The following is a 24,974-nucleotide window of genomic DNA, read 5'->3' on the forward strand; positions in this document are numbered from 1 at the left end:
GGCATGTAAAAGAACACAAATGGGTAACATATCCAAGGTACTGTGTGCTCTTAGAAGGACAAGTGTTCCTGCAAAAAAAAAATTTGGTTAAGTAGTCGAGCGCCTATTTTATTAAGATGTGAAAAGTACCAGCAACGTATATTTGTATGGTGTTTCATTTGTTCTTATTTGCCATTGCAAGGAAGTATGTTATAAAGTCATGACTTCCTTCTAGCCTTATCTCATGAAACAGAAAAATGACCAACACATGGATAATACATATGATATCTATATCTATCTGGCACTATTCCAAATTATCTCTCTGAAGCCAGCTGAAGCCAGAATGTTCAATGGAGGTTTAAAAAAAAATAGTTCTGGGTCTGAAAATACAAAGCTCACCGTAGGGCCTATTTTCATGATTAACTACCGATTTTGACACTTATTGAGTTGCATTTACGTTTCCTTTACATCGGCCCAACATTTTGAAACACTCAATCATAAATGTACTTCGCAAACACTTTTAAGGAGTCCTGTTTTTAACCTTTTTTTGTGTGCTATTCAAAACGACTATTGAGTTGTCATTTTGCAATTTTTTTATCAAACCGGTACAGCATCATTTAAAGACGCTTAAAATCAATGTCGCGTTTATGCTTCCCCAGAAACATAAACAATGCATTGTCAATCAGAGCTTGACTAAAAATATGAAAGTAAGCAACGACAGTTTGAAATAGACATATCAAAAGAATGATTTGAGCATGAAAAAGGGAAATGTAAACAACACCATAGACAGGTGGGCACTATAAACGCAGAGTGTTTAATATTTTTCTACTTTTATTAATTTGCTTTCATACAATCAGCTTTTTACTATAGCTAAAGAACTAAATGGAGATAGAGTGTACTACCAAAATTATCTTCTACAAGTCTGTAACATGCCAGATATAAATCATACATGCAACATAGGAGGATATAAAATGAATTACATTATAGACTATAGTGTATTTAATAATTTATGGAACATTTCATTTTTTTTATTGGGGGGGGGTGTTATAAATAGTGTGTATGACCAAACAAACTCTTGTGGTCATAATTGGCAGACTAAAAGAGAGAGGTACTGTGATGGTATACTGTAGCTCTCCACACCACATCAAACTAAAACTTGAGCTAGACTACTCTCAAGACCCACTGGTTGATAGCTATGTCAATTAGTGTCTGTATCTGCAGACTAGGTAATAAACATGCCTCCCATCACCTAATAACTTATACAACATGGGCCTGAAATAATGACGTAGTAAACTTCTTACAACGTCTTATCATAAACAATTGTGTGACAGGTCAAGTATAATTGATCACACTTAAAGTAATCAATTAACAAAAAATAGCATACATAAAGCATATCACTCAAAATACAATTTATTTTATTTCACTGAAGAAATACAGAATGTATGCACTGAAAACAAATGAAAGAAACTTAAAGGTCAAGTCCACCCCAGAAAAATGTTGATTTGAATAAATAGAGAAAAATCAAGGAAGCACTATGCTGAAAATTTCATCAAAATCGGATGTAAAATAAAAAAGTTATGACATTTTAAATTTTTGCTTATTTTTCAAAAAACAGTGATATGCACGACTCAGTGACATGCAAATGAGACAGTCGATGATGTCCCTCACTCACTATTTCTTTTGTTTTTTATTGTTTGAATTATACAATATTTCATTTTTTACAGATTTGACAATAAGGACCAACTTGGTTGAACCATATAGTATCAAACAATGCTAATTGCACATGTTCAGGGAGGAATAAATCGTTGTTTCACACAATAGGGAAAAAATCTGAATATTTCACATAGTACAAAAGAAATAGTGAGTGAGTGATGTCATCAGTCTCTTCATTTGCCTACCGACAAGGATGTGAATATAACTGTTTTGTGAAATTAAGCGAAACTTTAAAATATCATAACTTTCTTATTTGACATCCGATTTTGATGAAATTTTCAGTGTTATACTTGTTGAATTTTTCTCTTTTTATTCAAATCAACTATTTGTTGGGGTGGACTTGTCCTTTAAAGTGTACCATAGAATACCACACATCTACATGTACAGATATATATTTTTTACATTAGAAACTATATACTTTACCTAAAAGAGCTTTATCAAGCATTTTGGGGGTAATTAGACTATGTGCAAGGATGAATGAAGGATAAAAATGAGATTCTCAATTCAGGAAGGGTTTTGTGTAAGCCCAAATTTTAAGGCATATGGAAAATGTACATAATAGTCATTGCCGCTAGACTCTGCTTAAAGACCATGTTGATGATATCACAATATCATATTAAAAGAAGAATATTTGAAGCTCATGATTTCAACATATGAAGAAAAGCTGGAATTTCAGTACATTTTTACTGATTGGTATAGTTTTATTATTACAGTTCCTCACAAGTTCTAATGAATCTTGAATAGTGATTTCATAAAGTTGTTGAAAATAGTTATGCACAAATTAACACAAGACTTACTATACATTTGGTAACCCTTTCTTGTGCATTAAATCAAATTCTCATTTTGAGTCCAAGAAGCTGAACGGAAGTCAATATTTTTAACTGTTGATTAGGGTTAGAGGAAATGCTCTCAAAATAGGTGATAGTAACATTTTTGGAAGCCTTTATAAGCCCTCTAGACACATATCCTTTCAAATAACCATGTGTTTATAACAGTCACTTCTAGGGAGATATATTTCTTCACATGTTGAGGAAAATATAATACTCTAAATGATAACAAATACATGTAGTCCTAATCAAAGATCTAAGAAATTCATCAAGGAACAGAGATTCCATTTTATCTAATTTCTCCTCTTATTGCTATTAGTTTACAGAGCTGCCAAGTTGTATTTTGCATTTTCAGTATTCTTATCCCCCAAAATCAGTATTTTGACAAAAAAATCAGTATTTTCACCGTGTGAGATAAATATGCAGACCTGCCAACCTCTGGGAATGAAAAACTGTATTCTGTGATTAAAAAAAATGTATTTTCCCAAAAAAAAGTGTATTTCATAATAAAATGCTTGGCGCACTCGCTCATCGCGGCGCTCAAGCTGCATGCAAGCTAAAATGCACACTGCTCTTGCAGATGAAAAAAAAAAACATTAAGACATGTGTATATCTTCACCCTGGTTATAACAAAATGATTGAAAAAAAATAAGTTACCTAAAATTACATTGATCTAATAACCATATTTGTGTACGTTTTATGAAATAGAGACATATAGAGATTATTTTTCTCACTCAATTACGATTTAGTAAAAAAAAAAAAACGTATTTTTCAAAGAAAAAACGTACTGCCGTATTTTGGTTGCAAAAACATACTAAATACGGCTAAAACGTACTGGTTGGCAGGTCTGAGTTTACATGTATGTTATTAAAAGGAGAATGGGCCAGTGGCAAATCTGCAATTGTCATACAATTCCTATTAAAGTTAGCATAAAAATAGTTATCCTCTAAACTTTGACCTATTGTAATCAACAGATAATTCTGTCTCGGTGAAGTAATGGTCAATAGGAAATACGTAGTCTCTTTGTCACACATCGTCAGAGTAAGAGTTAAACATGATCCATCATTTACTAGTAATAATTTTGATTTACAGGTTGTATAGGATCAAAATGATGCAATAAATTTGTCTTAAATTTCAGGAAAACTCTGGAATTCATGTCGGAGTCTTGAAAAAGATGATCTGTGATTGTGCAAGTTTCATGTTCATACCCTAAAATGAAAGACAACAAAAGACAAAAAGAATTTAGAATATTACCTTAAATCAAGAAGGTTCCATGATTTGCTCCGGTGACAATTGTTCCGCTGCACATTCCACACGTTAATGGACAACTTCAACCATGGATATATCACTATAGCCCATCCTAAACCCAACCCTAAACCTAACATTAACCCTATTGCAACCCTAACCCTATTCTCTTTACAAAATGGAGCCCGGAGCAATTGATGCAAGAGCAAATGTCGAAATTAAGAAACATACAAATATTCTATACAAAGGTCAACAATAATTTGGTCCAGACATATCGGATTAGCAATCAATCACTAATTTGCAATTAACTGCAAGACATGATTGATTTAGGGACCAAGAATAGACTTGCAATTGATCGCAAGTTTCTTGCGACACCCTATTAGCTTTGTGTGTGGGACCCACATTTGTTTTTTATAAAGGCAGAAAATCAGAGAAACAACAATGAATGTCTGGTGAAAAAAATCAAATAAAGTAAACAATTTTAAAAAACTTAAATTTTGTGATGACACATGTGAGCAGCTACCCCTGGGATATAAAAATATGATATATATCCAATATGAATTCTATAAATTGTAATTCTGCATAGATAAAATTAAATAAAATGAACTTATTATATGATGATTTTGGCACCATCGATCTACTCACTTTTTGACGATTTGTATAACATCCTCATCCTTTAGTACATGTTCTCTACCGACCTTCTGTGGGTTGTGCTTTACAGATGAGCCCCAGACCAGGGCACTGAGGAGGAAGAGAGAATAAGAGACATACATATTATAGTTTGAATTCAGGTAAGGTAGCACTGATGTTTCTTTAATAAAATTTGTGCATGTCATAACACATCCGCCACCAAATAGAGGATTGTCGGTTAACCAATTTTTTCTAAAATATACAAGATAGCACTCACCGCAAATAACTATTGAAGAAATAAAGAAATATTTGATTGTAAGATTATTCTCACTAATTTCACCGTCGATTTTCTGTGACCCTCCGAACACGCTAATCGTTTACCTTTTTTATATCATTTTTCTAGAAAGACAAACACTTCGTTTTCATTAACACTTTGTTAATGATTGTTTTCACCTTGTATGTTTTTGTCTTTGTATGTTTTATTTTGTATTATTTTCTTTTTCTTTCTTTACTGGGCTGGAACTACTAAGATCCAACAGATCTTTAATGTCAGTCCAGAGATGCCAACCTCCAAAAAGCAAAAATAGTATTCTGAGAGGAAAAAAAAAGTATTTTGATTTAAAAAAAAGTATTTTGTAAAATATAACGAAGCGAAATGACCGAACCGTGGCACAAAATAAAAAAAGGGAATCACTGAAAATAATTATAAAAGAAGAAAGAAAAAATGAATTAAAGAAAATGAAGGAAAAAAGAAAGAAAGTTAGAATAAAAGAAGGATGAAAGAAATAACTTGGGGTAAAGAATAAAGGTTTCCTTCATTCTTTGAAATAAATAAAACAGAAAAAAGGAAAGAAAAAGAAAGGAAGGGATGAATGTTTGAACGAAAAAAAGGAAAAGAAAAAACATGGAGGATGAATGAAGGAAATAATTTTTTGTTCATTCCTTGAGAAAAAGAAAGAAGAAAACAGGAAGGGAGGGAGAAAGGAAGGAAGGGAATAGCAAAAAGGAAAAAGAATGAATTAAAGGATGAAAGAGAGGAAGGAAAGAATAAAAAAGAAAAAAAATAATAGGAGAAAGAAAAAGAAAAGGGAGAGAAAGGGAAAAGGATGCAAAGACAATTTTAAGAAATGAAAGAATGAAAGAAAAAATAAAATAAAAAAAAAAGAAGGAAAGTAAGAGAAAGAAAGAAAGAAAAAAAAACAATGAGGGACATGTAAAGAAGGAAAGAATGAAGAAAATAAATGAACAGAGAAAAAAGGAAGGAAAGCTAGGAAATAATAAGAAATAAATATAGATGGAATGGAAAAGGGAATTTAGAAAACATAGGATGGAGAAAGAAAGAATGGAAAAAGAAAGAGAAAAAATCAGGAAGGAAGATAAGAAAGAATAAGGAAAAGAAAAGGAAGGAAAGAATGAAGCGAAAGAGAGAGTGAAAGCAAGAAAAGAATGAAAGAAAAGAAGAAAGAGGGAATGACAGAAAGAATGAAAAGAGAAGAGGAGAGGAAGGGAACACAAAAAATAAGGAAAGGAAGAAGAAAGGAAATAAAAGGAAAGTAAGAAAAGGAAGGGAAGAACAAACAAGTGGAATGCCTCTGGCCGTCTCACCTGCATCACGCGATTCAATATAGCAGCAGTGCTGATTTTGAAAACTACTATAACTCGCACAAGATGTTCAGTGATACTTGGTTACTCTTATTTCCACGTTTTATGAACTAGACCAATACACTTATAGAGATATGATGGCAATTCAACAAATACCCCCAACAAGGCCAAAGTTCTTTGACCTTACATGACCTTTGACCTTGATCATGTGACCTGTAACTCGCACAGGATGTTCAGTGATACTTGATTACTATTATGTCCAAGTTTTATGAACTAGACCAACACACTTTCAAATTTATGGCTGTAATTCAACAAATACCCCAATTTGGCCAAAGTTCATTGACCCTAAATGACCTTTGACCTTGATCATGTGACCTGAAACTTGCACAGGATGTTTAGTAATACTTGATTACTATTATGTCCAAGTTTCATGAATCAGATCCATAAACTTTCAAAGTTATGATGGTAATTCAACAGATACCCCCAATTTGGCCAAAGTTCATTGACCCTAAATGACCTTTGACCTTGGTCATGTGACGTGAAATTCATGCAGGATGTTCAGTGATACTTGATTAACCTTATGTATAAGTTTCATGAACTAGGTCCATATATTTTCTAAGTTATGATGACATTTCAAAAACTTAACCTTAGGTTAAGATTTTGATGTTGATTCCCCCAACATGGTCTAAGTTCATTGACCCTAAATGACCTTTGACCTTGGTCATGTGACATGAAACTCAGGCAGGATGTTCAGTAATACTTGATTAACCTTATGGCCAAGTTTCATGAACTAGGTCCATATACTTTCTAAGTTATGCTGTCATTTCAAAAACTTAACCTCAGGTTAAGATTTGGTGTTGACGCCGCCGCCGCCGCCGCCGTCGGAAAAGCGGCGCCTATAGTCTCACTCTGCTATGCAGGTGAGACAAAAATGAACAGAGAGAGAAAGGATCAGAAAAGAAAACTAGGAAAGATATGAAATAAGATAGAACAAAAAAAGCAAGCAGGAAGGAAAGAAGAAAGGATGAAGAAAAAAAGATAGAAAAGAAAGAAAATGAACGAAAGAAAGCAATAAAGAAAGAAATGAAGAAAGAATTAAAGAGGAAAAAAAATTCAAGCTTCAAGCAAACAAAACAAATGTAATCATCTAACAAAAATCTTACTGATATTTGTCTTTTTTGTAATATATTTAAAAATTGTTAGAAAACTAAAATGTTTTAGAAACGAATACATTTTCAAAGTGAAACATTGTCAAACTAAAATGAACATCGCGGCATCACACCATCTCTCTTCCCATTGTCTTGTCTTCTTGTTATCGGTGCGAACACGAGAAGACTCAATTTCACTCAAAACAAAAGCTGAAACAACTAGACCAATCTAGTAATGAAAACTCGATAACTTGCTCCTACGACTACATCACCAAATCATTAATCTGAGGATCCATATATATGTAATTATAAAAATGTCCTGCCGATTTGGTGATTATTTTGTTGGAAAAACTGTTAATCATGTGAGATTGTTCACTTTAATTCAGAGTTTGCAAATCTCCTCCGATCATGCAAGCCTGCCACACACCACACAGGAAGGCAGGCCAAGCCACGTGCGGCAGCTGGTACATGTACACTGTATGCTAACTTTGCGTGTGTGTGTCTGTGTGTAGATCCCAGAAAATCACGGAAAATTGCTTGCAGTTTGAATTGATCTGAGTTAGTTTTTAACTTTGTTTTTTTCTCTCTCTCTTCTGTATTTTTGCTTGTGAAATATGGGAGAACTTTGTAAACTTTAATCTTACACCGAGAAAGGGCATGACCAGTTTTGAAAAAGGGCAAGTCGGCCAGGTAGAAAAACAGGACACGGCCTTTTTGGCCGTGAATTGATCACTTTTTGTAAAGGCATCACGGCCAGTTATAGGGGCATCGACGGCCGTCGATTAATTTTATGGTATACCTTAATTTATGCCCTGCACAAAGCACCACCACATTGGGGATTTTTTATGCGTAATTTATTACCGCACTACCTATCCTAAAGCACACTCACCTTAAACACCCAGCTAGCTAAACACAATGCATATTGTACGCGATCGAAATTTTAAGAAAACGTATTTTACAAAGAAAAAAAGTAACGCCGTATTTTGAGTGAAAAAACGTAACAAATACGGCAAAAACGTAACGGTTGGCATCTCTGTCAGTCCACACTCGAAGCCTGTTTTGTACATTATTTTACTGTATTGTCATTTTTGTTACTTTGTATTGTTCTATCTTGCCATTATGTAATTTCTTATTTAACTGTAGGCCTATATATGTTATTTTTATCGAGTGAAATAAAATGACTTGAATTAAATTGAATTGAACAAGACGAATCCCAAATGCAAGGAAGAATAATAAGATCCCAGTAATTGTGTAGTGTTTATATTAGGAGTGTAATCACTTTTGAAAGAAAAACACAGTGATTAATGCATGGTTTTGACTCTTGAGTACAGTATTTGTTGACCAATCTCTCATTATTAATTGCAAATGAATGACGTCACAATCCATGTGCAATCTGTGCCCATGAATTATGAAATCCTAAAATTTTGTAAGTAGCTTTTTCAGAACTCCCAATATTTCTTATGTAAAATGGGCCGAGTTTGGTCAAGATAAAGAAAGAAATTCAGTTTCTCAATAAGAGTATGTGTTAAGGTCATCAAATAGGAAAAAATAGGAAATCAGATTTTTTAAAATAAGTAAATTGTAGAGAAAAAAAAGAGCCCACAACGGCTCAAAATGTTTCAGAGCAGGAGGTGCATGTTGAATGAATGAGTTTCTTACTATTTAAGGTCTTTGAGGATACTCTTGTGAAGGTTGTTACAGAACTCTTCTACAGTGCAGTTTTCACTCTTGAGAACAATGGGGGCCTCATAGTCTGGCAACTGACCTTTAGGCTTGGTGTATCTGAAGAAGGATTGAAGCAGAATAAGAACAATATTATGATAGCGAAGTAATTCTACCAATATTTTCAGAGTTTGTAAGCATCTAGTGTATATTATCTTCCTATTACTACTTAATAGTAGTAAAATAAAACTATTCCTGTTGCATCATCAGGTCGCATTGGATAAAAGTTATCATCATAGCATCTTTTCCATCCATTTGTAACTTCTATGAAATTCTTGGTGTTGATTGGCTGTTGAGCAATATTTCCATGGAAGATGAAAGTTACCATTCCATGCTAACACTTCCATTATGGTAAATTCAATACAATTGGCCTCTAATTCTTTCATCTTTCATTCACGCTATTTTTTAAACCCAAATTCATAACATTGTAGTATATAAAATTGGTCATGGATCTACAAGAAATGGTAGCATTTTTACCAGAACAAAATTGTCATATGTAATCATAGAGGCTGTTCTCACTACGTTCCTAAAACTAGTTTACTGGAAACTAGTTTAGTGTAGTGAGAACGGTCGAAGCGATCTTCCAAACCAGTTTGGAAAACCACATCGCGATGTAGTTTTCAAGATCGCTTTTCCTCGTTAAACTGGTTTTAGCGTAAGTGAGGACACAACCGTTCTTCGGGAAGCGATCTTTGCACATTTTGAGCGCGCTACTCCACACGACAGGTGTAGAATGCCCATGCTGCGTTTCGAATTTCGCGCGAAACGTGTCACCCCACTAAGAGCGTTTCCATAGCAACAAGAGCGCTTTACGTGAAGTGATTTTGAAAACCACTTTCGTGTGATCAAGTGGGAACGCTAGCAAAGCGATCTTCAAAAGTGGTTTCCTGAATCGGTTTCCAGTAAACCAGTTCTAGAAAGCGTAATGAGAACGGCCTCATACATGCCTTGGAGCAAGATTGACTATATAATAGTATTTTACACGCTACACATAGGTTGATTGATGATGAAATAAACTTACATTCTTATCAGATTTAAATAATCCCAGATCTTTTCCAGAAGGTCATCAAAGTTCCATTTATGATGGGCAGAGATTGGCACACAATGTGGAATCTTATAGATGATATCTAATTCCTGTAGAGATGGCAGATATCAAATCAAAGGTAGGTTAAGCCCACATAATGCTTCAAAATAGTCAAATAAGCAACACACTTGGGGAAATAATCATTAGACCATTAGAAATATTACAATATTCAAATTTAAATGTAAGCATTTGGGAAGGTTTCAAAATATTTCGGATAGGAATATCAAATGATAAAATGGCTGATCGTTAAACTGTTATCCATTTTTCTGAAAAGCTACCAGGCAACCAGGAGATGCAATCGCTCAGTTGGTAGAGCTGGGGTTTCATATTCCGGTGACGCGAGTTTGATTCCCAATTGGTGCTCTAGTGCCCTTTGGTAAGGCATTTAAATCCTCATTACTAAGTCCCTCGGAGAGGACCTTAAGCCGTCAGCCTTCTGGTTGCTTGCTTACAAGCAAGCATGTTTTATTAGCAATCAAGTAAAAAATAATAACGACTTACCCCATCCCCCCCCCCTTCACCTAAGCAAAAAACCCACAGATTAAAATGGTCCGATTCTTTTACAGAATGCAATAAGACCTGAATCCCAGAAAAATATGAAAATCAAGGACAAAGAATCTACAAGACCTTTATGAGGTTCACTGTTTTATTGGCATGGCCTTAAGTAATTGTTCAACACGGATAGAGCAAACATGGCAGTGTAAGTAATAGTAAGGGTTCCCCCACTTCCTAAAAAAAATCAAGTCAAGGGCCCATGAACTTGTTTTGATTGAGAGAATACTCACCTCAATAGAAATTTGATCAATTTTATTGAGCACAAAGATACATGGGACGTAGACCCGGTTTCCTTCAATGATATCAATCAGATCATCAACACTACAATCAGACCTAAAATCAAACAACAAGAAAAATAATGAATCACTGATAATGAATATGGTTTGATTTTCTCCTACAGTAGACCTCAGGATCTGTTAATGGCTCAAAGGATTTTATCTCTAAAAAAAGTATTAGAAAATATTCCTTGTAAGATATAAATTAGCCCCACATAAATTGTTCCAAGTGGTTAAAGGGTTAAAGTCAGAATGTATATAAATGAACATAAAAATACTATTGTATGTATTGTTCTTGTATTATCTGTCTTGCAGTGTGTGTGTATACACTTATGAATTTATTATATCTTTGCAATTATGAAATATGAATAAATAAGTCAAATTGAATGAATTACTATTGCACAATCACAAACCATTTTTAAACAAAGACAAAGAATATTTACAATTCCATAAACTAACCTAGACCACAAAAAAATTGCTTGCAACAGGTACAAGCAATTCTTATTGCTTGTACCCGATATATTTCATTACTGATAGTAATAATATATGTACAATATGAGACCTGCCATCCAAAAGTAACAATAGGTCGCCTGGGAAGGTTCGTTGTTAATACTAAAAATGATAATTTAGCTTTTGGAAAGTAAAAAATTAAATAAGAATATTAGCTTGTCTGAAATAGTAATTCTTCTTTGTCAAAATTTGAAGTTGTTACCTGAAATAAGAGACAAAATATGAGGGGTTTTGACACCATTTTATTCAGACTGATTAGAAGTTTGATTGAGATTGCACAGTGTGTACCTCTCACGCATGAGTGAACCCCAAACTTCAAACATTCTTTGAATTTTGCTCTGGATTTCTTCTCCATTTAATCAAGTACTTGTGACGGTTGTTTATCAATATCAAGCTTAGGATATGCTTCTTCAAACTCAATAAAAATCTCAAAATTCATATTATATTCATGTATACAAAGAGGGAGACAAGATAAAGAAATTAGCTCCAGATATTGTTGATTTCCCCAAGGGGTGATTCAGAAAGATTCAAGTCAGATTTAATAAACTGCACTCAAATTCCAAGTTGCATGTGGAAAATAATGCATTACTGCATTGGTCAGATCACTCTCGTGGCATGAGCTCTACTGCTAATCTGTTAATGTGCATTATATATCATGGGGATGTTGGCACTTAATCATGACTTTCAGTCAGACCAGATCTTTGTGAATCACCCCCCTTCCCAGTCTATGGTGTACCTCAGAGTGATGTCAGCATTGTGTATCTTGTACTCCGACAAGACAGTCCTCACGGTGTCTAGGTCAAGCACTGACTGGGGGCAGGTCGAGGTCAAATTGATTCCACCCTTGTCTTTCTTCTTGTATCCGATGTTTGGAGGAGACTTGTTCAACCTGGAAATCAAACATTTTAAACCCTGTATCAATGACAAGCTACAGTAATCCTACAATTTGATTGGTTAAGAGCAATTTTCTCTTTCTCTTGCATCCAATGTTAGGAGTCTAGTTCAACCTGGAAATCAAACATCAATAACCTGTTTCATGAATCTGTTACATATTGCTACAAGTTACTGAAATCCTGTTATATGATTGGAGATCAATTTTGACCTTTTTCTTGCATCCAATGTTTGGATATTGGTTCAACAAGAATATCAAACACCCCAACACTGTTTTATAAAGCTTACTGATAAATTACTGCTATGAGCTCCTGAAATCCTGTAATTTGATTGGCTAAGAGCAAATTTTGCTTTTTCACTTGTATCCAATGTTTGGAGGAGCCTTGTTCAACATACAAATCAAACATCATAACCCTATTTCATGAAGCTTGTTAATAATGGAAAGTCATATATGCTATAGTTGTAAGCTACTGAAAACCTGCAATTTGACTGGTCAAGAGTACTTTTAGAACAGATTTCCATTATCTGGTACTGATAAAATATGCTATGAAACAGGGCCCGTATTCCATAAACGAGATAAGCTTTTTGCTTAAGTCTTAGCAATTTGTCTTAGCATTTTGCTTGTCTAAGAAATCTTCCCTAACGATATTCTATAAACTTTAAGACATTTGTCTCAAGTCAGACGATATGGCTAAGCCAAAGTCTCAAAGTCAAATTCTATGACCTTCTAAACTGCTGCAGGGGTGACTGCAACAAAATAGCAAAAATTTCATTGAAGTTGTTTTTTCTTAACAAGTTTGATTTTATTGAAACTAATTACAACTATTGTAGTAAAAGAAGAGCATTCATCACCCATATATGGTAAGAATTTTTTATTCAGATTATCTATATTTTGTGAATTACCAAAACATTTCAATCCCAAACCGAGTGACTTGCACAGTTTTTTATGTATCAGTCCCATTCATTACTTTTCATGTATTGTTTGTCAAAATATAAATGGAATAGATTCCTCTCGACATCTTTATTCTACTTCAGTTGAAGTAGACCTAGGGTCTAAGGGAAAACATTTGTAACTTTTGAGACTAGTCTTGGGTCTAACATTAGGCCTAGATCTAGCCTAGGCCCAAGATCTACAACTAATATCCGTCTGTTTGGAGGAGAATTGAACATTGTTTTTACTTTTTACTTTCCTGAAGGCTGAAGCAAAACGTAACTTCGTTAGTCTAGTGCCGTAGTGGAGCAACTGAGACTGAAGCTACATAGGCCTAGATCTAACGATAGACCTATATTAGTATTGGTCTAGACCTAGAACATGCAGGACTTAGCCTGGCTTATCCTTAAGACAGGGATAGATCTATCTAGATCTACATGTAGGTCTAGAATAGATCTGACTTAGACCAAAAGCTTCAGTCTCCGACTGTATTTTGGTTGTTCCGCTATTACGAGTACGACACTAAACAGTCTAACGTTACGTTGGCCTAGTCTCACCAATGTGATATGACAGTAAATGTCAGAAACTTTTATAAATCCCCAGAAACGACGGTTATTCCTGTCAACAGTGCTAGATCTATCGCTATGCATTGCTTGCCAACTATGCCTAAAGTTAGATCTAGTCCGAGTATTAGTCTAGACATCTATCTAGATCTACTCCTGCTTTAGGTCCATCTGTTTGTTTGGAGTTTTTATTTTATACATTTTGAGGACTTGTTTAGATCTAGGTTTCCAGGACTAGAAAACAGGCCTAAACCTAGACCAACACTGGCAACAGCTCAGTCTAGACTAGGGCCTAGATTTATATAAGATTAAGAATTTAGATCTAGGGCCTAACTAGGCGGCCTAGCCTGTGCTTTCTTCTATTCATTCTAGATTCTATTTCTAGCCTATCCGGTAGCCCTAACGTTAGGACTGGCTGATCTAGTCTACTGTTTGATCTAGAAATCTCTAACCTAGGCCTAGATCTAGACTAAATGACTTACACACTTAGACTAAAAGTTAGACCCTATCTAGATCTAGAACTATACCAATCTAGGTGTACATAGGGTCATAGTATTAGTAATAGGTCTAGATCTAGAGACTTGTAGACTCTATCTCAATGTAGATTCTAGATCTAAAAATAGTAAATGTAGGCTAGATCTAGTCTAGTTCTACTCATCTAACGTTAGGCCTGAGAAAAGAAGTAGGCTAGGGATCTAGCATTGGATTATTTCTAGGACTAAAGGATCTTGATCTAGGCTTAGATCTAAACTAGGGGCTGTAGTTCGAAATCTTGAGGTCTAGCCCCCCCCAAAAAAAAAAAAAAAATAGAACTAAAAACTAAGCCCTCAGCTACATGTAGTTCTCTATGTAGCCAAACAAAAGTTAGCATTGACCATTGTCTTAATCTTTTTTGGCGTATACATGTAGTTATCATACAAACACATATTTTGATGAATGAGAAAATGTGTCTTGCAGATTATTTTAGCTCAAAACCTACATTTCATGGACATATAGGCCAATATCATAAAATGAAGAAGTAGTTCAATACGCATCATGCTGTTTACACATTTATTGATCTGATATGCTGTTACCATGCCAACACATTTTCCAATATATGTCTTGCAGATCTACACCTCAAAATCAATGTGTGAGCCAACTTTTATAAGAATTGGTAAAACTAATAAAGGGATTCAAACCACAAGATTTTCACCTAATTTCTTTATATAATATGTTGTTACCTTGGCAACACGATTTCTGATACAGACAAAACTAGTCTTGCACATCTTCAACTCAAGACTATTGTGTGTGCCAAATTTCATGAGCATTGGTTGAAAAAAGATGAAGGAGTTCGAACTACAAGATATTCACCTTATTTTCATTATATAATATGTTACCATAGCAACACGAATTCTGATACAGGAAAAAGTATATCTTAGACATCTTCAACTCAAGACTATTGTGTGCGCCAACATTTTAGGAGAATTGACCAGTTGAAAACTGATAAAGTAATTCAAATCACAAGATTTTCATCTAATTTTTGTTAATTTATTTGTTGCCATGGCAACGCAATTTTTTATAAAGGCATAAAATATACTTTTCACATCTTCACATCAAGACTAACGTTTGTGCCACATTTCATGAGAATTGATTAAAAACTGAAGAAGTCGTTGGAACTGCAAGATTTTTACATAATTTTTGCCCTAATATACCGTTACCTTGGCAACACAATATCCGACACATGCGAAAATGTGTCTTGCACATCTTTACCTCAAGACTTATGTCTGTGGCAAACATCATGAGAAGTGGTTGAAATATTATAAACTTGTTAAAACCACAAATTTTTCACCTAATTTTCGTTATTTAATATACTGTTACCATGGCAACACAATATCCGACACATGCAAAATTGTGTCTTGCACATCTTTTCCTCAAATCCAATGTGTGAGCCAACTTTCATGAGAATTGGTAGAAAACTGATGAAGTAATTTAAATTTTAAATTTTTGCCATAATATACTGTTACCATGGCAACACAATTTCTGAAAAAGCAAAAAAAAAATTCTTACACCTCCTTACCTTAAGACCAATGTGTGTTCCAAATTTCATGAAAATCGGTTAAAAACTGAGGAAGTAGCTCGAAATGCAATATAGGTATACATTCTTTAAAAAAATTGGCCATGATTTGTTGGATTTAAACCAGGTTGTCTTAAAGCAATTAAGACAACTCACAACTGTCTTAAAGTTAGGGCTAAATTCTTAGCCATGTTGTATTTATGAAATACAGACTCTGCAGTTTTAAGAAAAGTTACTTAGCCATTCATCCTATATCTGTCTTAGTCGCGCAAAACCTCTTAGCCAAATTCTAAGACAAAATTCTTAGCCAATTCTTTATGGAATACGCGTTTTGGCTAAGAATTTTGTCTTAGACAGAAAATAAGACAAAATGCTTAGATTTTTGACTTAAGCATGCTTATCTCGTTTATGGAATACGGGCCCAGGGACCATGGTCAACCATGTTCATGGATAACCAGACATACCATTGCATGAATATATTTCAAAGTTCAACATATATTTTTAAACAACCCAAATGATTATCAGAAACTATATGAGAAAGTTCATTTCAAACTCCATTTGGTCATCTAATGTGGGAAATTTTCCTACATAGGTATGATCATATGGGGAGTATCAACTTTCATCATATATAACAATAACCCATGCTATTTTGAAAACGCATAGCCTGGGAGAGCCACAATACAATCAACAAACTTGTATAGTTAATTGATCCAAAATTAGTTAAAATATGCATGAATTAGAATTCACCTTTATGTCTTATGTCAAGGGGGCTAAATTTCCCCCACCCCCCCTCCAACCAAGATATATAGTGTAAGCATGATGGCTTACCGGATGCCAAAGCCTTCAAGTTCATGTTCAATCAGTTTCTTGTGCTTGAGGGGTTTGAGAACATCAAGTACAATCAAGATCAAACTGCATGTCCTTGCCACTGGAAACAAAAACACAATATGATAGAAGGGAATTAATTACAAGCCTCAATATTAATATGCTCTTCTTTGACAGAAAAGAAATAACAAAATAATAATTTCTTGTGAAACAGTTAACAGGTCTGTCATTTACACAGACATCAATGCACTACCACAATCGTTAATCTCATAGAAGGATGAGAATTGCCTAGAAGATATGTAAAATCTAAAAACATTCCAAAAATTATATTCAGATAATAATCATACAGGATTTAATTCATGTAGGATAAAAAAAAATATACATATTCACCTGCAATAACCTGCCTTCCTCTTCCTTTACCATCTTTAGCTCCTTCAATGATACCAGGCAGATCAAGTAACTGAAAGAGAAAAGACAAAAGAGATGAAAATAACATTATAGAAGCATAAATTGGGTCATTCTCAATGTCCGAGCAATCATTAAGCCTGTAGCCTCGCAATCTTGCACTGTTTCTGTGACATTTTATTAGGAAGGTTGATGACAAGCAAAGCTTAAATAGCTTTAATATGCAAAAGGAGTTTGCCATTGACAATATCGATATCCATGAAAGAATTAGGGGAAATATTGGGTGACTTCAAGATTGACGTTGATTTCTGGTAATGGTGCAAGGGTGATCGTTATAAACATCAAGTTTGAAATGGGTCTCTTGCTGAGAATCATGTTATATGTAATTTGGTGTTGAGTTAATGGATTTCGAAAGTGACTAGTATATTTTGTAAATCAAGGGGGTGTTTCACAAAGAGCTTAGAATGATTTAGATTCATACTTAAATGCTGATGCACAAATGGTTTACAACATGCAATCTTATTGATTAATGATCACTAGTGCGTGTCCTCTTTGCATGATTTGACCAATGCGATGATGCCTTTTACACCACACATTAAATGGGAATTTATGTGCAACTCCAATTCAAACTTGACTCTTCGTGAAACACCCCTCTAATTTGGTGTTGGGAGTACATCTTACTCGCATTCTACACCAACACCAAACTTGAAATCACTCATTGATAACATACCTGAATCTTAGCACCCTTGTATCTGATAACACCAGGTACTGTGGTGAGTGTAGTGAATTCGTACGCAGCTACCTCAGAGTAGACACCAGCCAAGTTACTTAGAAGGGTAGACTTGCCCACCGAGGGAAACCCTACCAACCAACAAAAGAGAGAAAATTAAAATGTTTGAAGAAATAACACAAACATTGTAATTTTTAGATAGTTGGATAAAGAGTAAAAATGCTTAACCTTGAAAAACATAAGCTACCGCAATATAGTTTGTCTTTTGTTAGGGTTAAAAGGGGTAGATTTTCGTGAAAGGAAAATCTGTACTTTAACTTGTTCTGAAAGAATGTGTAGGAAACATATTTTGACAAAAACCTGTAACTTCCATTAAAAAAATGCAAATCTTACCAACAAAGCCTATTCTTGCATCTCCAGTCTTGGCAACATCAAAACCTGTGGGAAAAAAATAAGAATATGGTTTTATTGAATTTTTAAAATACTAATAGTTTCCAATAGTATTGGACATAAAACAAAGTAAGCCATATGTGGCCTCCTGGATTATTAGCAAGTGTGACTAAAATTGCACAGAATTCCCAGTTGCTTACATAATAGAACACTGGACTCCACTGAATTTATGTTTGAGAGTAAACTCACCTTCTCCTCCCCCTCCTCCTCCACCTCCTTTAGGAGTAATAAGCTCTCTTCTCAGCTTAGCAAGTTTGGCTTTCAGCATACCCAGATGACCGCTTGTCGCCTTGTTCTTCTGGGTTCGAGCCATCTGTGAATCCAAAAAGATAAACAAGTCAAGTCTACTGTATTTTTTTCTGAGATGTTTTCCACTCCTCTGGGAATGGAGCAAGCAACCAACTGTTTGAATCAAAAGAGAGGAATACGAAGAGAAAACACTTTCACATTCATATCTATATTTATTTACTTGGTTGTTTGTAACTTTCTGCTTTTAGCTGCTGCCTAACTTGGTATTAAAATGATGAAGAGGTTGCCCACGATTGGGGTACGAACTCCTCCCAAAGGCCAAGATATCCCTGTTTGGTGGGGGATAAAGGATCCCAATGCAGATATGCATCCTAAAAGGGGCTTCAAATTTAATGAAGCATATAATGATGATTTATGACAAAAAGTGCTTTTATCACCTAATATCATTTTCTCTCTTTTCTCTACTTCATTTCCCTTTCTATTCACCCTATCAATAGTAGAAGAAAAAGACCTCTTAAAATCACAATGTTTTGGAATTGTTAAAGGAGATAATCCCAGCAAAGAAAGAGAAGGTAGGACAAGAAGGAGTAAAACAAAGAAAATAACTACTGAAAAAAAGTCAAGAAAATGGAAGAAAGAATGAACCATGAAACTTGTTAGATGAACTGCTTGGAAGAGGACAATTAAAGAATGTACTGCTGTGAGACATAGAGACAAGGAACTGGATGAGATACATGTACTTAGGGTGAGAGAATGTAAAGAGAAACTTACAACAATGAAAAGAACTGTTACAATTCTAATTTCACAAAACATGGCTATATGCTAATATTTATGAATTACTTGACAATCACGTACATGCAGCTGTGTTGAAAGTTTAACCATGCATCAATGCAATTGTGAAGCATCTTATTGGAGGTACATGTATCAGGATACCTGCGAAGTCTACTTATGGAAAACATGAATACTCCAAGGCTCTATCTAGCACAAGAGCAGATAATACAAGATGTCACATCACTAGATGACACCACATTATACATGAAATTAAACTACATGTATATGGTGATATTAAAGATATTATTTCTGGGGTTGAGAAACATCACAACAAAATCTGCATTTGATACCCTTGTCACCTTTAAAGAAGTTCTTACAGACACTGAGGATGCAGAATAAGAAGCCAGTGTGGTAGGAAAGAAGCTTTGAGGCAATGTAAGAAACACAAGGTCAGACCATGCTGCAACAGAACTAAAATGGCATGAATTGTTGGAAATTCAGATAAAAAAGAAGTCTTGCCACCGGTTATTGACCACTGGGAGAACCTATGTGATGAAGAGCGCAGGTCATTGGAGAACATTACTACTTTTTTGTAGACCTCATAGTCTAGAAGAGTACACAGAGGTGTGTGAGAAGACATTGCTTACTACAGAGGAAGAACTCTTTGAAGGAAAAAGAGTCTATCCTTCAAGTCCTAACCAAAGAGACTTCTTTGTCTTCATCAAGAATTTGTCAAAAGCATTTGCCCATGGTGGAGATGAGAAGTCTGATAATCATGGCCAGTTCCAGACCTACTCTGAGGATTTCCTGAAGGAAAACAGGATGAGGTTGTAACCTCTTGTACAACTCAAGAGGGAACCATTCAAACATCTTTTTCTTTCATGCAGCATATGTTTATTTCCTAGAGGATATGATGCCTTCCCAACCTGGAAAGTGTAGCAGCCTAAAGAGTAAAGACTGTTGCTGCTGTTGTAACAGAACCCTACTACCTCGCAGCATGTAGAGCCTTAGGACTTTCAGCAAGTATGTGACAACTACCCTCTTGAAAAAAGGATATATTGATCCACATGTTTGATCTCCCAAACATCTACAGAGATGTCCCTGACCTCATCAAAGAAGCCGGAAATGATCCATAAAAAATCATGGATGGAAATCTTGTTTTTCAAGGACGACGATGACCTGGTGCAGCAATGCCTGACCAGAACGACAGAGCACCATGGGCTGACTGAAACTACCAGCATCCTTTGAAGCATATTACCAGCTCTTGCAAATGTCATGTTGTCTCAAAGTCTACATTTGATGAACATCACTGAAAGCCCGGAAGATTCGAGAAGAACAGAGTGGACTAGCAAAAAGTTTGCAAATAGAGTGTTTGCATATTTTGACTACCTCATGAAAACATGTCTTAGGTCATAACTCCACTGTTCTTTTGAGGCACAAATTATGTTTTCCCTGAATATTTGTTGATGTAGTTCATTTGGGTCATTCCATACACCCAAATAATTTCCTAGGTATACTCTCCGTGGGTCTGTTACAAGGTTTTACACTTTGTTTCATACAGTCGTTCAGGGGTTGGTGTCGTGTCGTGGGTGCTCAAGCATGCATACAGGGTATATTTATTTATATATTTATATTACATGTATGTATTATTTTGATGTATTTATAGTTTGTGATTATTTTTTGTTTCAATGCACTTTTTGTTAAGAGTCTGAGGACAATTTTTGTGTTTTTAATCATTGAACATGACAATAAATTAATTGAATTGAATTGAATAATATATCATAGTTAATAAACAATAATTTATTCTTCCCCCACTACGTTTCTCTTTCTTTCTCCCTCTTTTTCTCCCTTTCCCGTTTTCCTCCTTTGCCTCCCACCTCCCCCATAGTTACGTCACTGTGCAAAGCTTTATGCGAAGTCAGCAAAGTGTGCAATCTTTTTATTGTATAGACTTTGGTGGAACGTTTGTTGACAAACGAACGGTAGCTTGCACTGCTGGCTTTGTTCAAGGCACGTAGAATTTTCTATATTTTTGTTTCATGTGTCACCACTTTGAATGTTTTCCAAAAAGTTTTATCGTCAGCAATAATAATCTAAAAGCATGTATTTTTAGTTATTGCATTTATTAGTGTCCATATTTCATCAAACAATCATAGGAATTGCACATACAATGAATTTAGATAAAATACTGACGAGCTGAATAAAGGTTAATGTATTAGCGCCACCAACGGCCTTCCTTTTTCTGTAGAAGAGACATGCGAAGCCACTTTCCGTGCCGAGGTAAGCGATTGTGCTTTTTTTTTATGTGCTTTTCATTATCAACAAATAATTAAAAAATTGAAAATGGATAGCCCGTCACTGGAAAGAGCCCTGGTGAGTAGCGGAACGCGTTTCGACAAACATTATTCCTGTTATGAAGTGATGTTAACCGACAACTCAAAAATCCATTGTTTACCGTAAGTAACGGTGTATTAACCGCACCCGTGTATTAACCGCACCCCCCATTTTCGGATGGAAAAAAAAAAAAAAAAAAATCATTAAAAAAAAAAAAAAATCAAAAAAAAAAAATTTAATCAAACTTACTTTCTATCTCTAATATGCGTATTTAAGAAAGAGTCAAGAACCAAAAAATATCGAAGAATTACTGGTAAAAAATGATGGGAAATCAGCGCTTCGTCACTTATCTGCAAGTTGCCGATATTATTGGCCACTTCCACACTCCGAGTCACCTCACACACACACATATGGTACCGGTGTTCATTGCAAGTACCGATACCAGCATCAACATGGGGGCTCACCCATACGAGAAGATCGTTCATATCATATTTCCTGCATCACAGCCCCACTTTTGCTTTCAGAATTCTGTCTAGCATTCAATGTCTTGACATGAATTTTAGACAAGGGAATACGGGAAGGTTCAAGATACGAGAAATTTGCGATTTTGTTCAGGTGTTTTTCTTGTCTGCTTTGAACCACTACCGGTAGTTCTCAGTACGTGTGTGGCGGTATCTTACAGACAGCAAAATAGGGGAAAAATGCTAGTACCGGTATACCGTATTTTCAATGGGAGCTCTGGGCGGGAATAAAGTGAATAATAATTAAAAATAAAAAGTCGGAAGGAGTGAAGATGGGGATTGAAGATTGATTTTGAGATGATGGATGATAGAGAGAAATGAAGGAAAGGCAAATGAAAGAAATTAATTGTCAAATAATACCAATAATTTGTCAAACAAAATAACTTCCACGGAAAGGTAAAGCGCCAGCTTACGTTGACGTTGCGATAAACATTACACATGCATGTCTTATTCGGCTAGCTGCACCGCGCTGTGCGATCGATTGGCGTCTGAACTTTGCCGCGATGACTAAAAAATGACAACAAAGACAGAGTCACACCATTAAAAAAAGTCAGTTTCATGAAGGTAGGTGCGTTTGTTACCGTGATATAACTTTGAGGGACATTTACGGTAGATACCGGTAGTCATAGTTGCTTCCCTTTTATACCCGCGGCTCATACCCCTCTAAACGGGATTGCCCCAAGCGGCTATGCTCGGCCACCCGACGCGAGTTGAAAACTGGTAGTGGTATCGGGCTGAGATTGGCTTGGCTCAGACCTGTCACCGTGTATAAACCGCACCCCCGACTTTTGATTCTGTCCCGCCGAGAAAAAGGTGCGGTTAATACACCGTTACTTACGGTAATCACATTCGTAGTGCGAAGTTAGTATAGCATAGGGCCTACTAACCTCGCATACGTGAAGCGTGACCAGACTTCCAATATTTCCCGGGATCGCATCAACAAACTCTTTCCGGGACGCCTATTTGTCCCGTATTTCAGAATATTGAACAAAATGTAGTTAATACATTTAAAAGTGACGAATTTTCATCAATTAACCAACAGATGACGAAGCAGAGACAACAATAAAATCGATAACTAAACTTTTGCAAGTTCTGCTGTGATTTTCTTGCTAACCCAATACATTGCAAACAAACTGGCCTCCTGCCTGTGTGTGGCAGGCTACTAGCTAGGCATGTAGGATAGCAGCAGATTCTCAATGGTGCAAACAATTACATGATCAACAGTTTTTCAACCAAAATAATCACAAATCGGCGGGAAATTTGTATAATTATATCATGGATTCTCAGATTACTGATTTGGAGATGTAAACGGAGGAACAAGTAGTTGAGTTTTCATAACTAGATCTAGTTCTTTCAGCTTTCGTTTTGAGTCTTGTTGTGTATATGATGCTGCGATGTTTCATCTAATTTTTAAGTTGACAATGTTTCACTTTGAAATTTTATTCATTTCTAAAACATTTTAGCTTTTTTAATTTTAAGAATATATTTAAAAAACACCAAATAGATATTTGTTAGATCATTGGATCGTTTTTAATTGCTTGAAGTTTTAATTTTTTTCCTTTTTCTTTATTTTCTATCCTTCTTTCTTCATCCTTCTATCCTTCCTGCTTGCCCTTTTTTGTTCTATCTATCTTAATTTCCTATTTTTCTTTCCTGATCCTTTCTCTCTGTGTTCCATTTTTCTTTCTTTCCTTCTTTCTCTTACCTGCCTCCTTTATCAAATTTCCTTTTTTTATTTCCTTAAACTTTTCTTTGCTTCCTTCTCTCTTCCTCTCATTTTCTTTTCGTTCTTTGTCGCGTTCCTTTATTTTCTTTTTTCATTCTCTCCTCCCTCTCTTTCCTCCTTTCTTTCATTTTTTCTTATAATTCTTTTCCTTCTTTCCTTCCTCCCTTCCTGTTTTTCTTCCGTTTGCTTCTTTCAAAGAATAAAGGAAACATTTTTCTTTCCTCCTTTTTTCTTGCTTTCTTTTTTTCTCTCCTTTATTTTGTCTTTCACACATTTATTCATCTTCCCTTCCTTTCTATATTCAATTCAAAGAATGACGGAAACGCCTTTTCTCTCTTTATTCTTTCTTTCATCCTTCTGTTATTTTAACTTTCTTTAATTTTCTCCTTCATTCTTTTGTTCACCCTCCCAATTCTTTATACTTTCTTCACAAGTCTAACATTTTGTGGCCTTCTTTGTTGATCTTTTTTTGTCGATTGTCCCGTATTTCATTTTTCTTTTTTTTAAATTTCATCCCGTATTTCACCCTGCATACGTGTGAGTGGCAGACTCCCAGCTCCCACACAGTCCACTCAAATCCAAATTCAGTCCCGTACTTAGCCTTAGGCCGTAATGTGAGTAACTTTAAATTAAGCCTAACGATGTAGGCCTAGATCTAAATCAGTCACAGGATCAGAGGTGAACAAATTAGGCCATTATTTTCTGCCTGAACTGCCCATTTCGTCTTGAAAGACATGGTCTAATAGTTACACATTTACTTCAGTCTCACATTCACATCAATTTCACTCAGTTCACACAGTGCAGTGTCACATTGCTTGTGCAAGCTACATAAAAGTAAACGAATGGGACCATGCAATAGAATGAAAGAATTTGCACCAGTCTTCCGTCTTTTACCGACAATTGGCGTTATATTACTAGTATAAAGTATGGGCACAACTGAGAGAAATCGGATTCAATCACAAACCTCTGCCTCTATTTCAGCAATCCTTTCCAGAATCCCCATCTTTTAAATATAGGAGGTCACAGACTAAAGAAGGGCTCAAATCACATCTACCAGACGTCACTATTGCGACACATGTGACAGTAACTCGCATTGAGCGAGCGCGCGAGAAAAGCTTTTCTGAACAAGACTATACCGCGAGCATAAAACGGAGACGAGGACCGAAGGGCCCCAAAGGGAGACCGAAAAAAGACGGGAAGAGCAAGATGATTTGTAATAAATGCTCTATACCGCC

The 24,974-nt window shown here is 35.4% G+C and overlaps 1 protein-coding gene across 2 annotated transcripts; it reads right to left on the reverse strand.

Moving 5' to 3' along the window:
• Nucleotides 1-792: 792 nt before the first annotated feature.
• LOC129254615 (developmentally-regulated GTP-binding protein 1) lies at nucleotides 793-24,864 on the reverse strand. 2 transcript variants are annotated; one of them, XM_054893118.2, is made up of 12 exons: nucleotides 24,704-24,864; nucleotides 18,328-18,451; nucleotides 18,082-18,126; nucleotides 17,689-17,819; nucleotides 16,944-17,013; nucleotides 16,557-16,656; nucleotides 12,027-12,179; nucleotides 10,736-10,838; nucleotides 9,888-10,000; nucleotides 8,804-8,926; nucleotides 4,410-4,505; nucleotides 793-3,728 (listed from the first exon to the last, which is right to left on the reverse strand). In XM_054893118.2, the coding sequence occupies exons 1-12, from the start codon at nucleotides 24,740-24,742 to the stop codon at nucleotides 3,722-3,724; spliced, it is 1,104 nt and encodes a 367-aa protein (XP_054749093.2). In that variant the 5' UTR covers nucleotides 24,743-24,864; the 3' UTR covers nucleotides 793-3,721. The 2 variants fall into 2 exon arrangements, with proteins under 2 accessions (XP_054749093.2, XP_063968391.1); XM_064112321.1 differs by lacking the exon at nucleotides 793-3,728 and having other exon boundaries at nucleotides 4,406-4,505; nucleotides 24,704-24,818.
• Nucleotides 24,865-24,974: the final 110 nt, after the last annotated feature.

This window comes from Lytechinus pictus, chromosome 2 (assembly GCF_037042905.1).
Source record: "Lytechinus pictus isolate F3 Inbred chromosome 2, Lp3.0, whole genome shotgun sequence".
NCBI classification, from domain to species: domain Eukaryota; kingdom Metazoa; phylum Echinodermata; class Echinoidea; order Temnopleuroida; family Toxopneustidae; genus Lytechinus; species Lytechinus pictus.

Excerpts from the sequence above, each read along its gene's own strand:
- LOC129254615 (XM_054893118.2), bottom strand. The coding sequence starts at position 24,742 with ATGGGGATTCTGGAAAGGATTGCTGAAATAGAGGCAGAG. Across the intron at positions 18,127-18,327 it reads AGGAGGAGGGGGAGGAGAAG|GTTTTGATGTTGCCAAGACT; the intron begins GTGAGTTTACTC and ends TTTTTCCCACAG. Across the intron at positions 4,506-8,803 it reads ATCCTCAAAGACCTTAAATA|TGCCCTGGTCTGGGGCTCAT; the intron begins GTAAGAAACTCA and ends CTTCCTCCTCAG.